At 40.3% G+C, this 14,127-nt stretch overlaps 1 protein-coding gene across 2 annotated transcripts; it reads left to right on the top strand.

The window, feature by feature from the left end:
• The first annotated feature begins 571 nt into the window (after positions 1-571).
• Positions 572-12,622, top strand: dek (DEK proto-oncogene). 2 transcript variants are annotated; one of them, XM_080746399.1, is made up of 13 exons: positions 572-644; positions 4,600-4,747; positions 5,624-5,722; positions 5,894-6,003; positions 6,238-6,332; positions 7,134-7,263; positions 8,901-9,227; positions 10,034-10,177; positions 10,437-10,512; positions 11,039-11,190; positions 11,379-11,447; positions 11,650-11,696; positions 11,954-12,622. In XM_080746399.1, the coding sequence occupies exons 2-12, from the start codon at positions 4,624-4,626 to the stop codon at positions 11,659-11,661; spliced, it is 1,338 nt and encodes a 445-aa protein (XP_080602525.1). In that variant the 5' UTR covers positions 572-644; positions 4,600-4,623; the 3' UTR covers positions 11,662-11,696; positions 11,954-12,622. The 2 variants fall into 2 exon arrangements, with proteins under 2 accessions (XP_080602525.1, XP_080602524.1); XM_080746398.1 differs by having other exon boundaries at positions 11,650-12,622.
• Positions 12,623-14,127: the final 1,505 nt, after the last annotated feature.

The raw sequence follows: 14,127 nt of genomic DNA, 5'->3' as shown, positions 1-14,127 counted from the left end.
AAATGTACTTATCGTTACTTACACCACTGGTGACACAAGGACCCAACAGAGCAGTGGCCGTCGAGTTTCAGTAGGCGGTTTACATCAAGCTAACAAACACGTGATCTTGCACAAATATAATAGAAAACCATCATCTTAATACAATTATTCTGCTACTGTACGCAACAAGTCGACCATCATAAATAGACAGTGTCTCTGGGCGTCTGGTACTGTTTCTGGATGTATTCAGGTCAGGATGACTATTATGTAGAGTGTTTCTATTATAAGTCGCGTTTACTTTGAATGCCTCAGTCTCTCGGGCGGAACTAATGACGAGTGAATAGAATTTCTGATATGATTCCAAGTTTAACTCAGTCATCGCAGTTGTAAATGTTAAATTCTGTTTATCAAAAATAATAATTATAACTAAATGAAAGTATGGTGAAGACAGATTTGACTCACTCGGCCTGCCATACATGCGTGCGTCTTGTTGTTGTGCTGACGTCATTGGCACGCGGTCCAATCGGTGCAGCGGCCGCCGCCGCAGTCTCCGCCCACCACTTGAATGCCTGAACCGCCATTTGGAAAGAAAGCGCCGCAAAAGCAAATACAGCATACCACATATTATATATACACGCACCTCTGTTCTATCCGTCTGCTAAAAGGTACGCTTTTATTGTTCTCCTTTTAACTCTTAACTAGATATTTAGCCCACGTGCGGTCGCTTTGACTCCGCGTTTGTTTTACACTGGTAACGTTAGGTAAATTCCCTACCACTGCTCTACTACAGCAGTCATTTAGCGTTAGCATGTTAAATTTAGCCAACAGCACGGCCAACAATGATCAGCATTAGCTATAACTGCTGTTACTTTCCCAGGTGCGCCGTGCGACCCACAGCTAACGTTACACCAACGTGGTTCTTCTTATAAGCGAAGCAAAGTTTGTACTGTGGCATATTATGATGTCTTAACCTGGTACAGTGGCTTTGCTAACCAGACACAAGCTAATATGTTATTGTGGTTTTGAACCGCGTCTGGCGCGCGCCAGTCCTCTCTGTCGCAGTACCCTGCCTGGACGACAAAAAGAATGCTGGGCGGCAAAATTAAAACTCTTCAACTTTAAACAAATAAACCTTACCTTTTTAGTAGCGGTGGGCCGTGTGTAAAATAAATAATTCCTACCATAGATTTGGCCTTTGTTCTTGGTCACGTCTCAAAGCGTTAACGACACGTTAACTTATTGCGGCTGTTAAGTTGAGTCGGGTGTTCTTGCATACAAAACAACCAGCCGCAAAATTGCAACACTAGATTTTATTATAATCGGATGAATTTAGGATTTCAATACCCCCCAATAGTTTTTTTGAGGCTCTATGGGAATCTTGGAGTATGGGACTCTTGGAGTATCCTACTATCTGCAAAGTGTTTGTTTCATATATATCCACCGTAGACAAGTTATGAGCTACTTTCTATCAAGAAATTGGATTCAGTTGATTATTTTTTCTAAGTGCTGGAGTTTGGAAGCGCTTGTGGGAAGTCACTCAGCGGTCCTGTGTACCAGCTGGTTCTAAATGACACATATTGCAGGAGTCCGCGGGACGCTGCGTAATTAAAGACAAGCGCTTCCGAAGTTCAACATTTAGAAAATAAACCATGTCTGCTCGGATTTCTTGACAGAAAGTAGCTCATAACATGTCTATGGTGGAGTTTTATGAAAGAAACTCTTTGCAGATAGAAAGAGGATACTCTGAGCTTTCCATAGAGCCCCAATATAGGTGAGTTTGAAGTTGTTTATTACAATTAGATTGCAAAAAACTCTGTTTTGATGCATTGGCTGCCCATGGGAGGTATTGCAAGTGCAACCCTAGATTCATCCGATTGAAATAAAATCTAGTGTTTCAATTTGCGGCAACAAAACAGCTACTACATTTAAACACGTTTAAAAAAAATACATTGTTTTGAGGGGGGAAACAAAATGCTAGCTATGTGTTCCAAAGTTCCGACTGCAATAGAGTAGACCTACTGTTATTTGTTTCAAAAAGCTTTATACCCTGTATATATAACATGTATACACATGGGAACATAGCTCTGTTTTTACACAATGTTGTATGCCTGGGGTGCCCATACTATTTTGACCTGTGTGCTACTTTTAACACTCGCATGACTGAGCCTGATTTTGGGATTTTGAGATGGTTTGGGTTTGCTCAGGAAAGTCTCAGAAATTTGCCCTTTCATGACTTCCTTAAAATACAAGCCAAGTCTTGTTTTTTTTCTACCATTTGAGACGTTTTGTAAATATGAGATAAATATTTTTGAGTGTTTCCTAATCTAATTCCATTTCGAAAGGTCAAAATGACCTGTTCATTCATGCGTGTGTTTAAAAGGACCAGCTTAACCCTCGTAGGGTCTTCGGGTCACTTTGACCCGGTTTTCAATTTTCAACATCAAGAAAAAGTATGTTAAAATATGTTTTTTCCCATGAAACTTCTTCTGCTTGGCTTATTTACTGTACTAAACATGTGATATGAAAATGGTACATGTGATGCATTTGCAACACCCCCCTGTATCAACATATAACACCCAGGGTCTTCGGGTCACTTTGACCCGGCCATTGAAAGTGTATGCTAAAGGGCTAATATTTAGGCCATTTCTTTCTGAAAAAACATTGGACATATGGATTTTCGAGTACATAATTTGATCACCATTACAAACTACATTGATAACAATTCAATCAATATTATCTCCGCCAGGCCGGGATGGCCAAAGGTGAGGGATTATGTTTTTATTGCTTCTGTCTGTGAACAGCTAATCTCAGTCACCGCTGGACCAGTCAGCGTGAAACTTTACATGTACTCCCCCGGGAGGCCTAAGAAGATATTCAACCCCAAATTGTCCTGTTATAGCGCCACCATGAGGCAATATTGAGCAAAACACGTTTTGGGCGTTATAGCGCCACCATGCGCCACCATGAGGCAATATTGAGCAAAACACGTTTTGGGGGATATTTACAATACCGATTTTCTCTGGTCATTTGATCAATGTCATGACCTACAGTATGTGTCACATTTTCTATTCAGATTGGCCACGATTCCAAAGATGCTTACGATTTTTGCAGGAGTGGCACATTTTGATACCAAATGGGAACTTCAGTTCCACAGCATTCCGACGTGATTTGTAGCATTTATTTCATTTTGTTTTATTTTGAGTAGTCAATTATGGTTTACCCTCTTTTTCTCCCCAATCCAGTCCTTATGCCAATTGATTCCTCCCCTATGTTGTCACTGCTGTTGTATCCTACCGAATCATCTGACAGTGAGGAGCCCCCACCGAGAGGACGTAGGGCCTTCGCCCTTCGTCCTACTCCTCCCTCCCAAAACCAGCTGCCACCCAGCCTGGCTGTAGGAATACATGTAGTGACAATTATCACCCTCTCCGCCCAGCTTCCCTTCCCTCGAACAACAATTGTGTTTGCATAGATGCCCCACGATTGATTCAAATCCACAACCTCTGTGGTGGTGGCAGGGTCGCTGTGCCACCCGAGCACCTGTAGCACTTTGTGCAAATCAGAATGGGACAAGAAATATTTGACATACTGTATAGTTCTTGATCAAATGACAATAGGGATAATATGTACCAATTGGTGGGAGGTTTGGACCAAGTCTATATGGTAATACCAACAAGATATTTTGCAAAGATCAGTCTCATGGTGGTGCTATAAGATGGGAAAGATTTCTAGTGGAGTTTCTTTCTAGGCCTCCTGGGCGTATGTGTGCCAAGTTTGATGCTGAAGTGGTGCCTGAGATTAGCTGTTCACACAACGGCCTGATGGTGGCGCTATAAGAGGCCAATGTGAAGAATTTGGGGGGTAGCTTCTTCCTAGGCCTCCCGGGAGTGTGTGTGTGTGTAGTTTCACACTAATTGGTCCAACTTGCCTGAGATTAGCTGTCCACAGACAGAGGAGTGAAAACATAATCCCTCACCTTTGGCCATCCCGGCCTGGCGGGGATAATACAAAATATTGATTGAATTGTTAGTAAAGTAGTTAGTAATGACAATCAAATTGTGTTTAGTATGATTTGTGGGGATTTCGAACTACTTTAGAATGGTTTAATATGAGCCGGGTCAAAGTGACCCGAAGGCCCTGGGTGTGACTAAAACACGAGGATCCTACAAGGGTTAACCTGATCTACCCACCCTCAACACAATGTACCCGATGGGGCTTTGGAATAGAGGCACATAAGACAAACGCACTTGAAATGGGAAATAGTGGGGGTTAAATTCTTAGGTTGGTCTTATGTTTCCAGGTTCTGTAATGATGCTGACTCTTGAGTATTGCATTGGGGGATTTGCCTTTAGAAGCCACGAAGGCTGCTGACGGCTTTGACGTCAAGTGGCATTTGCCAAAATGAGGGGTTTTGTGATTGTTTTTCTTATTTTTCTTTATATTTGAATTGCTTTTTTTAGGAGCATGTCATGTGGTCTACTTGCACAGTCTTTGTGATCTAATGGTAGATGACAATCTACATTTTGGGTAGATCGTAGTCTTATGACATTGCTTTGGCCACAATTTTCTCATGCCACTTAAGCTCATATTTGAATTGAATTGCTTGCTTATATGACACAGGAAGACGTACCAAGAGGCACCGACATGAGTGAAGACAGGGAGGAGATAGCAGCTCTGGAGTCAGAAGGAGACGATGAAGTGAAGATGGAGGCGGAGGCAGAAGAGCAGCCGACCCCAGAGAAGGAGCAACCCAGACCAAAATTTGCAAGTAGGAGCTGGTGCTTCATATTCCCTCTGCTCAATACACCAGTCCAGGGTCCAGCTTTGGCCACAGTGTTTTAGCGATGGTTTGGTGGTACAGAGCTCTTGAATGAGCAGAATGGGTTGTGAGGTAGACACAGCTTGAGAACCGCTAATATAGGCCGATTCTACACATTTCTTCTAGATCCTAACAGTTTTCTGAAAAACTTATGTTGCTATATCAGTGGTTCTCAAATTTTGTCTTGTCAAGGACTCCCAAAATATATATTTGGCCGTGGACCTCCATCTCAAAATATTTTCCATGGATCCACAGAAGGAAAGATTTGAGTCAGAAATGTTCACTCTGAATTTGGGTCTTGCCTCATGCTAGATGCAGAATTGATACACGCGGCTTGTGATTGCCTTGTAGGTCATTACAAGTGTTTTGTACTGGTTTTTAGACAGCATCGTATTTGTTGTAATAGATATTCCATAGCAATAGTGGCATGTCCTATATTTAAATCATTTAAAGATGGTGAAACTACTTTTAATTCTCTCTATGGACCGCTGAGTTTCTATTCTGAACGAACCATTTTCAGAAAGATCTGCAAGCTCGTATTGTGTTGCAAACATGCAACACATTTGTGAGCCTGTAGATTTCCTACAGTATATTCGGCGAAGCGTTATGGCGTGAGAGGGTAAAACCAAGTAGACCAAGTACAAAGCCAGTCAAGTTTAGAGAGTTTAAGTGTTTATTATTGTGGCATGTGCTGGCCTTGGCTTTTTCTATTGTATTTGACTGGATTTTAAGTCCCTAACTTACTCCTAGTACAAACAGGCACACAGCACATACAGTGTCTTCTTAAGTTAAGTCTTGACACACAGATGTACCTCCCCCTTGCAGTTGTTGGTGAAATTCTTGAGGGCAAGCGGGCAAAGAAGACAGTTGAAAGACTTGATTTCCAAGTCGTTATACCAAAAGAGGAGGTGAAGGTTGAAGATGGTAAGCCCCTTGGTGATTCTGAACCTGAATATAAACACTTATTCAAATGTCTTTGTTTGATGGTTATCAATTTAATGGCTTTAATGGCTTTCTATTTAATTTTTATTCCCCATTGAACACCGTCTTTAATCTAGCTTGTGTGTGTATGCTCTCTGATATCTTTTCTGTTAGGCGGAGGAGATAAACTGGGGGACATTCCACAGACTAACCACATCATTACAAGGATGAAAGCGAATGAACTGAAACCTCTGCACACCATCCTTTTTGACAGACCAGGAAAAGTAAATGCATCTGGGTGCTTGAAGGGGCTGAGACATAAATGACCCCCCCCCCCCCCCCCCCATGTTTGATAACTTTAGTGACCACATTTAAAAAAATATTGGCTATGTTATGTGACTTTCTACAAGCTCAAACTATACTATTGCATAATATTAAAATGGCTGGTCATGAGAGACTGGCAAAAAAATATCGCACCTAAGTAATCGTGATTCTTATTTTCTTTCTTTTTTTAATAGGCAGCCACATTGAAGCGGAAAATGCGTCAATTTAACGGTTTCACTTTCGAGGAGGACAGTGAAGCCTATACCAAAAAGCGAGACAAAATGCTCAAGTAGGTTCCTGGTCAGACATCTCAAGCTGTATTCTACACTAAAGTATTGCGGCCTCTACAGTGAAGAAGGCAATAACGTGTTGTTTGTAACAGAATCAAGTGGTTAATGGTGGTTTTGAAGATACAAAGAGAGAAAAAAGATCATGTGTAAACAAACAAACAAACCAAAAACATAATGTATACAAAACTAATGATAGTGCTGTCAAACAAGTGCCACAAGCATGTGTGATTGAACAAGGCCGTGTATATATATTTTTTATTATAGTGGGAAAATCTGCCCAGTTACGTTACTACTTCATTCCCTTTGGGTTTCAACATTGTATAATTGTAGCTTTATTTAATGGGACACATTGCTGATTTTCGACATTCGAATGTGTTTGCTTGTGTAGAGTATAACGGCAGGTGAATGTTGTGTTCTTTGTCTCTACTCTACATTGACAGTGGAAAGTCTTTACTAAAATTACCAGTGTGACCTCACTAGAACTAGTTTTCATGATAAGCGAAAATATTGTTGTCATGAGTGTGACCTCACCAGAAATGGTTTTCATGACAGAGTTCTGACTTTCTGTCTACACTTGGAAACGTGTCCCATTCTGAGCCTCTATATACTAGAAGTCACAATTGAAATCCATGTTGGTACATTTTGGAGCTATCCACAGCCCACCACTGAGACACAGAGCGAGACAGAAATTATGCTCTCCTATAGGAAGGACAAATAAATTCATGCATAGTACATTGAGAGCTACTTTGGTCTGTGGGTGAAAATATAATTTCTCTTGTCTTTTTTCTTTTTGCATGAAGTAAGACGAGCTTTAACAAAGCAAAACTCAAAGTCATCTGTAAGGTGCTGGACCTGAAGCAGGATGGATCGCAGCTGGACCTGGCAAACAGGATATTGTCATTCCTAATCACTCCGAAAAACCGTGGGAAGGTATGTTCCCTCTAGGGATGTTAATCGACTTTTTTCACATATTTTTTCCGTTAACTCATTGCATGCCAGGCCCGATAGTCCCGAGATTATTTCAATGTCTTTCCCTGCCAGGCCCGATAGTCCCGAGAATTTCCGCCATTTTGAAGAAAAAAAAATCTTTTTTTTTCAAAAACATTTTTGGACCCCAAAAAATGTAGTAGGCATGATAGAAATCGCGAAATTGCATGTTTAACCCCCATAGCAACCCCATCTATCAAACATGGCAGCCATCTTTGTTTACATTTTAGGAAAACATAATGGCTTGTATCTCATGAATGCCTGAACGGATTTCCATTCGGATTTTTTTGTTTGAAAGCTGTGAGCAATGTGGACACACGTGGTGCATTATCTAGGCATGGGTGTGCATGATCCGTGCACTATGAATTACATGGAAGTCTATGGAGACCAGAGGCACCATAGAGTACAAAGGTATTGTTAAATGGCGGGGAATGTGTTAAGCAGCAGCTGAGAGGAGAGCACAACAGTGCATTTACTTTAAGCAACACAACTTATGCAGCTGCACCCATCAGAACTTGCATCAAAGCCCTAATAATAATTATAATACATAATTGCTCTTCCTTGCGTTAGCATGGAGTCTGTTCTCTAGAGACTAGAAGCGGAGTGACAGTCCATGGAAAGTAGTGGGAGCGCTCTGGCTCGCACCCCAGGCTAGTGTATCAAATGTGGAGCTTTGGTCTGCCTCGCTCTCCCTCCCCGACCGCGTCCACGGGTGTGTCACATTAACGACGAGTAGTGTATTTTTTGTTGTGTTTTATTGTCAATCTTGACAAAATCACCGCACACGAGGCGACGCTACCATTAACAAGCGAGCTTTCGTGTCAAGCATGCATGCAAAGGCAGAAGGTAAACAAAACACATCCAGTCAGCGACATAGCGCGCACTGCTATGACGCGTGCATCAGACCAGTCCAGCAGTGTTTCTCAAATAGTAGTCCGCAGACCTGACTAGCCGCATGCATGCGAATCTGCAATGCATGCATGCACTACACAGACATGCACTCGTCTCCGACACACACCGGTCCTCTCACATTTGGAAAACATTAACACTTATAGCGTTTTTGAACAAGCGATTAAAACATTTTTGGGGAAAAAACTTTAGAAAAATTAAAATAAAAAAAACTACTTTTCGACTTACTTTTTGAGTCGCAGTGAGCATGAGTAGATTTTCGAGTCGATATTCGATTTTTTTTTTCTTGCCTAGTTCCCTCCAGAAAGGTTTTTATTTTTTAACAACCTGGATCGCATGGCCATTCCAAAGGTCATAAAATGAATTTACAATATGATACTTTTGCCACCAGCCTCAGTTGTTCAGACAATCACCCCAATTATTTGTCCCCAAAACACTTTGTAATGATCTTTTAGAAAGTGCTATACCTGCATGTTGAGGCCAATGGCCCCTGTTGGACACACTTTTTCTGTGGTGTGGACAAATACAAACATGCTAAATTAAACTTCATGGAGTTAACAGGGCCACCAGTCTTTCAAGGTCAGGCTGAGTTGGTAGTATAATACTCCAACACTTGGTCCCTAAAATGTGCTTTACAAATAAAGGTTGCCATAATTGCTTTCTTTCTGCAGCCACTAAAGAAGCAGAAAGCTAAGAAGAGGCGTTCAGGCAGTGAGTCAGATGCCAAGAAAAAGACCAAGAAGAGGAGCAAACGCAAGCCCAAGAGCACATCGGCCAGTCCTAAAAAGGCCAAATCTACAAGCAAGTCCAAAGCTATTGTCATGGACTTGACGAGCAGTGACGAGGAGGAGGAAGATGACAAGATTGAGGCGACATTAGATTCTGATTCGGAGAAGAAACCAATGGACAAGAAAGACCCGATTATTAATGACGATTCTGACGACTCGGAGGAGGACGAAGTCGAAGATGATGATGATGAGGAAGAGGATGAAGCTGAGGTGAGGCTTGAGTTTGGTCACGTTCTTGGCCACCAGAAAGTGGTAGATGCATCCAACGGTTCACCTACCACTTTCTCTGTTTTACCAAAAGAAATGTTTGAATAAAACTGAATTACTGATGTTTACCTGCCAAACTAGCTGTTGGAGTAAACTACATAAATAGCCAGAAATGCTTTACCTGCTGCATGTGATGGCCAATGGCCGTTATTGATGGACACACCTTCTCTGTAGTGTGGACAAATACAAGCATGCCAGATTAAATGGAGTTAACAGGGCCACCAGCCTTTCAAGTCCAGGCTGAGTCGGTAGTATAATACTCCAACACAATAAATTGTGCTTGACAAATAAAGTTTGCCATCATTGCATTTCTTCTATTGCCACAACAAACAGAAAAATTGTAAAATAGGATTCTAGAGTACCCTTACAACCTTTTTTCAGATATGAATTGGCCACTATGAATTAAAGGCTTTAACTTTTAAAGAAGAGTGCCTTGCCTTGGTTTCCTTTTTTTTTCTTTTTACCCTTTTTAGTTGTTGACCAGAACTACATTTAAGCTAAAGAAGACCGTGGAACCTTGAAATTCTTTTTAGCTATTATTGGACACACCTTTTTCTGTAGTGTGGACAAGAACAGTTGGCAGTATACTATAATACACCACATTCAGTGTGCAAGACATGTTTTGTTGCCTTTTAAATGGTTCTCAATTTCAGGTTCTCAGGTACACTTTGGCGTGCCATACACAAGAGAAATGCATGAATTTGTATAATCCTAATGTTAATCCTGTGTATTATTGTTATTATTATTAGTCTCCCATGTCCAAGACATCTGCCAAAAGGCAGAGGGCACCAGCGAAGAAGACAGGTCCTCCTAAAAAGAAGGTCAAGTTGAGTGATCCAGTTGATGTCTCCGACGAGTCAGAGGCTGAAACTGGCAGTGAACCTGAGGAGAAGGTGAGATGGTATTAGAAGGCTGTTGAAATCGTGTTGCATGGTTAGTACATATTTATCTGGGTGAAAGTAGCCTGGTTTGGGCTTCAACAAGGATTCTTTCCGAACATTGCTGGCCCACAATAACCTACCTGGCTACAACTAGAAAGCACTTTTTCTAGTTTGCCTTCTTGTCTATGCACAGGACCATAGACCAGAGCAGGGCCCTTAGCTACTTGTCGTGTCATTTAATAAGATCACTACTTTGTTTTTTCCATTACAGCCCAAAAAGAAGAAGGCAGCTGCCAAGACAAAGAAAGCAGACAGTAGCAGTAACAGGAAGAAGACTAAAAGTACAGGTACCAAAGAATATATAACTGCATTCTTAAAGTCTAAAGTATAAGTCTTTCTAAATCAGGGTGAGGCCAGATTGTAAATGTAATTGAAGCAATAATACAATGTTCAAAATATTTAGAAATAGGGGTGTATGGTAAACAAAAATCAGTGTGGTACATACCACAGTGTTTAAGTCACGTTTTGCAATTATTGTACACTATAGTAAGGGGAGAAAATGACCACAACACATTAAAATGTAATGTTTTTAACACCAACAGCTAGAAAGGCAGCATTTGACAATCTCAGGCAGCAAACCGGCACATTGGGAGCTAAAAGCTCTGAAATATAATTTGGAGCCAAGTTCTTGTTTTTTAAAACCCTCGCAGCTGCATTATACACGAGCTGTAGGTGGTAAATTGACTTTTTACTTATGGCAGAGAGAAAGTAATTGCGAAAATACATTCTATTATAGTCACAGCCAGTAGTTGCAATGGTTTCAAAAAATCATTGTAGTGTGTTTTTTTTTCTAATGTATTACCTCTGTAACAGTGACCGAGGACAGTTCAGATGATGACGAGCCATTGATTAAAATGATAAAGAAGTCTGATGCCCCGTCTGATGAGCAGCTGGTGGAGACGGTCAAGAAACTGCTGAAGGAAGCCAATCTGGAGGAGATGACCATGAAACAGATCTGCCAGAGGGTAACTACCATTTCTAAGTTGGCCAGGAAACATGGCCAAGCATACTACATGCTCCTTTTCTACAATTCACAGCCTCACATTCACATCCATATATTCACACCTGCTCTGTTCGCCAGCTACACAAGTGAGTTAAGCTAAACCTCCTTCAAAATGAAACCGTGTTGAGTTGAATTTTCTGTCTGTTTTAGGTATATGACACGTACCCAGACCATGACCTAACCAGTCGAAAGGACTATATCAAACAGACAGTCAAAACGGTGAGTGCCCTGTCCACAATTTGTATTTTTATATAACTGTCGAGTACAGTTTTTCTGCTTTTTACTGAATAAAAGCCAATGTAGAAAAGTTTTAGTCGGTTGATACTTACATTTTAATTATATAGGCAATGCTAAACATTTTATTGATGTTGGGGGTTTTGAGTGTAATCTTTTTAACTTTTTTCCCCTCTTCCTCCTATAGTCAATCACCTAAAAAATAATACTGAAGGATCACAACAGCTGAACTGTGTGAGTGAACGTTTGGCCCCGCTTTCCACCTGGCACTGAATCATATCTACCCAGAAAATGCAATGTGGTTATACACATTAGACTGCAAGAAGAAAAAAAGTAGAAGGGAAAAAAAAAACTTTAGAGTATTGTGAAAGATTACTTCAACTAAATGACCTTGTTATTCCACTCCTTTTTGAAAAGCCCTGTCATGTCATATTGTTACTCTGCCGATACTTTCTAGTTTAATCCATGTACAAATGTTTATCTGTTCTTAGGGCCGTTTCAGAGTGACGCACCCTAGTCATTCATTTTCATTGAGAGGTGGGGGATTTTATGTGGGATGCTTGGAGAATGTTGAAGACCCCTGGTGTAGAGGTTTTGAATGATGAGATCTGCGATCTGTCTTGGTGCATTTACACCTTGATTTTATGCAATTTGTCTGTGATTGCAATCGACGGCCAGGACACGTATGATGCCAGGTGTAATGAGGAAGCCTAGAATGAAAGGTGAAGGATTTAATAACCAGAAAATGTTTGAAGCTACAGAATAACCTTCACTGTTTTGCATATGTTCAATTTAAATCACTGATTTTCTAAAAGTTGTTTAGCACTGTAAAATTTGCATTAAGACATGCTGTAGACAGCCGGTTAGAGAATCAGTAGATTTCTAAACTAAAAAATTCTGCTTATGGTAAAATTCAAGATAAAGTTTTAACAATTTTATAATGTAAACGAGTCCCTTGCAATTGGCTGTTGAGTTTGGCACAGACAGTTCTCAGTTTCATTTTCTGTAACATACTGGAGAAAAATGCTCTACTTTTTTAAATATCTGTGTATCCCCTTTTTCATGCATACCTTAAAGTCATTGTAGACACAATGAGACTGATGTTTTGCAGGTCAAGATAATGTTCTTTTTTTTGTCTTCCCTTAACCGCTCAGTGCAGTGTTCGCCAAATCTGTTCCCTTGTTCTTAATTGCAATTATAATGTTGCCTTTTTATATTGTGTATATTTGTACATGTTTCTGATTTGTCAAAGCTATTTTTGATTAACACATTGCATCCCATTATTTTGTCATTGTTTAAATTGGAAGAACATAGTTGTTACGGAAGAACTTTGTTTTGTTACATTGTCTTTACGTGGATCACTCCAATCAACTGTTTGTTTTCACCAATTTTAAATAAAATTAAAAAATGCATTTACTTCTGCAATACATAATTTGCTTATAGTTTAAACTTTACCTTTTTTGAACAAATGCCTGCCATTCCGACATACCCCATTCCAACACTAACCCTATACCTAACCCTAACTCTAAACCTAACCTCTATGGAAATGCTGCCACCAGACAATAAGAAGTCAATGTCGGAATGGCAACATGTCGGAATGGAGAGCAGTCACCGTATACATAATACAATAATGTCCCCTTCTGTACAAATAACGAACTCAAACAAATGGGCATACTTTATCACTATGTGACACTTTGCACCTGCAGTTTTCATGTTTTGTTTGAATGATTACATGGTCATGTTGATGACTCAGTCATCTGGTTGATTGGGTGGTGAGAATCAGCCAGCACAGACATTGGCTGTGTTGTAAGACAGTGGTTCTCAACCTGTGGTCGGTTGGGGACATGATTTGGGGGTTCCCCAGGTGACAAGTGACAATTTAAGGACAAGATCTTAATACATGGAAAAAGAAAAACGTCAACAAAAGTTATCATCAAATAACTATAAAAACTGGTCACACATTGGCCAAGTTGTCAATGTCAATATAGGAAAGAGGGAAAAAAATTGGAATCTGTTTTAATTACCTACATTACAATATTATTTTGGGGTATCACTGCCTCACATTTTTCTTTTTTAATTTTATTGGACATTTCCTAAAGTACAAGTTTAGCTACCTGTTTTCTTGCTTAGCTGGAATAGCCTCTGGACAATCTTGGCATCCAACACAAAAACATTTTTTCACATGCATCGAGTTTACTTCTGTAGTAGTTGCAGTGTTTGTACATATTCTACCAGTAGCCGACTCAAATGTTGGGCCTGTGGCTCCCCAACTACCGGTATTTAGTCCTTAGGCCAACCGAGATGTCGGTACCATTAAAAGAGGCAAAACATATGTATCATTTTGTTCGTCTGACATCCAAGAGTGATACAATGTGTGATAGCAGTTTCAGAAGGCCAGCTGAATACCATTTGCAAAACCACATTCATTGTTGTTTAAACTCCAAAATTATTCACTTTTATGCACATTTCTGATGTTTGTACCATGGATGGACATGACTAACATAATATTACAACAGAGAGGCTGAATTATACTTCTGTTAGCCATACCAGGCAAATCCAAGATGGCTGCCCTAGGCCTGACCTGATTTTCCTATATCGGTACCTTTAGAGGAGGCAAAGGTTGCATGTGATTTTTGCTTTGCCACATGTCTTTATTTTATGAAAT

The sequence above is a fragment of the Nannobrachium achirus genome (assembly GCF_963921795.1).
Source record: "Nannobrachium achirus genome assembly, chromosome: 2".
NCBI lineage: Eukaryota > Metazoa > Chordata > Actinopteri > Myctophiformes > Myctophidae > Nannobrachium > Nannobrachium achirus.
The sequence above is the reverse complement of the archived record's forward strand: the minus strand, read 5'-3'. Positions and strand labels throughout refer to the sequence as shown.

Excerpts from the sequence above, each read along its gene's own strand:
- dek (XM_080746399.1), top strand. The coding sequence starts at position 4,624 with ATGAGTGAAGACAGGGAGGAGATAGCAGCTCTGGAGTCAGAAGGAGAC. Across the intron at positions 4,748-5,623 it reads ACCCAGACCAAAATTTGCAA|TTGTTGGTGAAATTCTTGAG; the intron begins GTAGGAGCTGGT and ends TCCCCCTTGCAG. Across the intron at positions 10,513-11,038 it reads GAAGAAGACTAAAAGTACAG|TGACCGAGGACAGTTCAGAT; the intron begins GTACCAAAGAAT and ends CCTCTGTAACAG.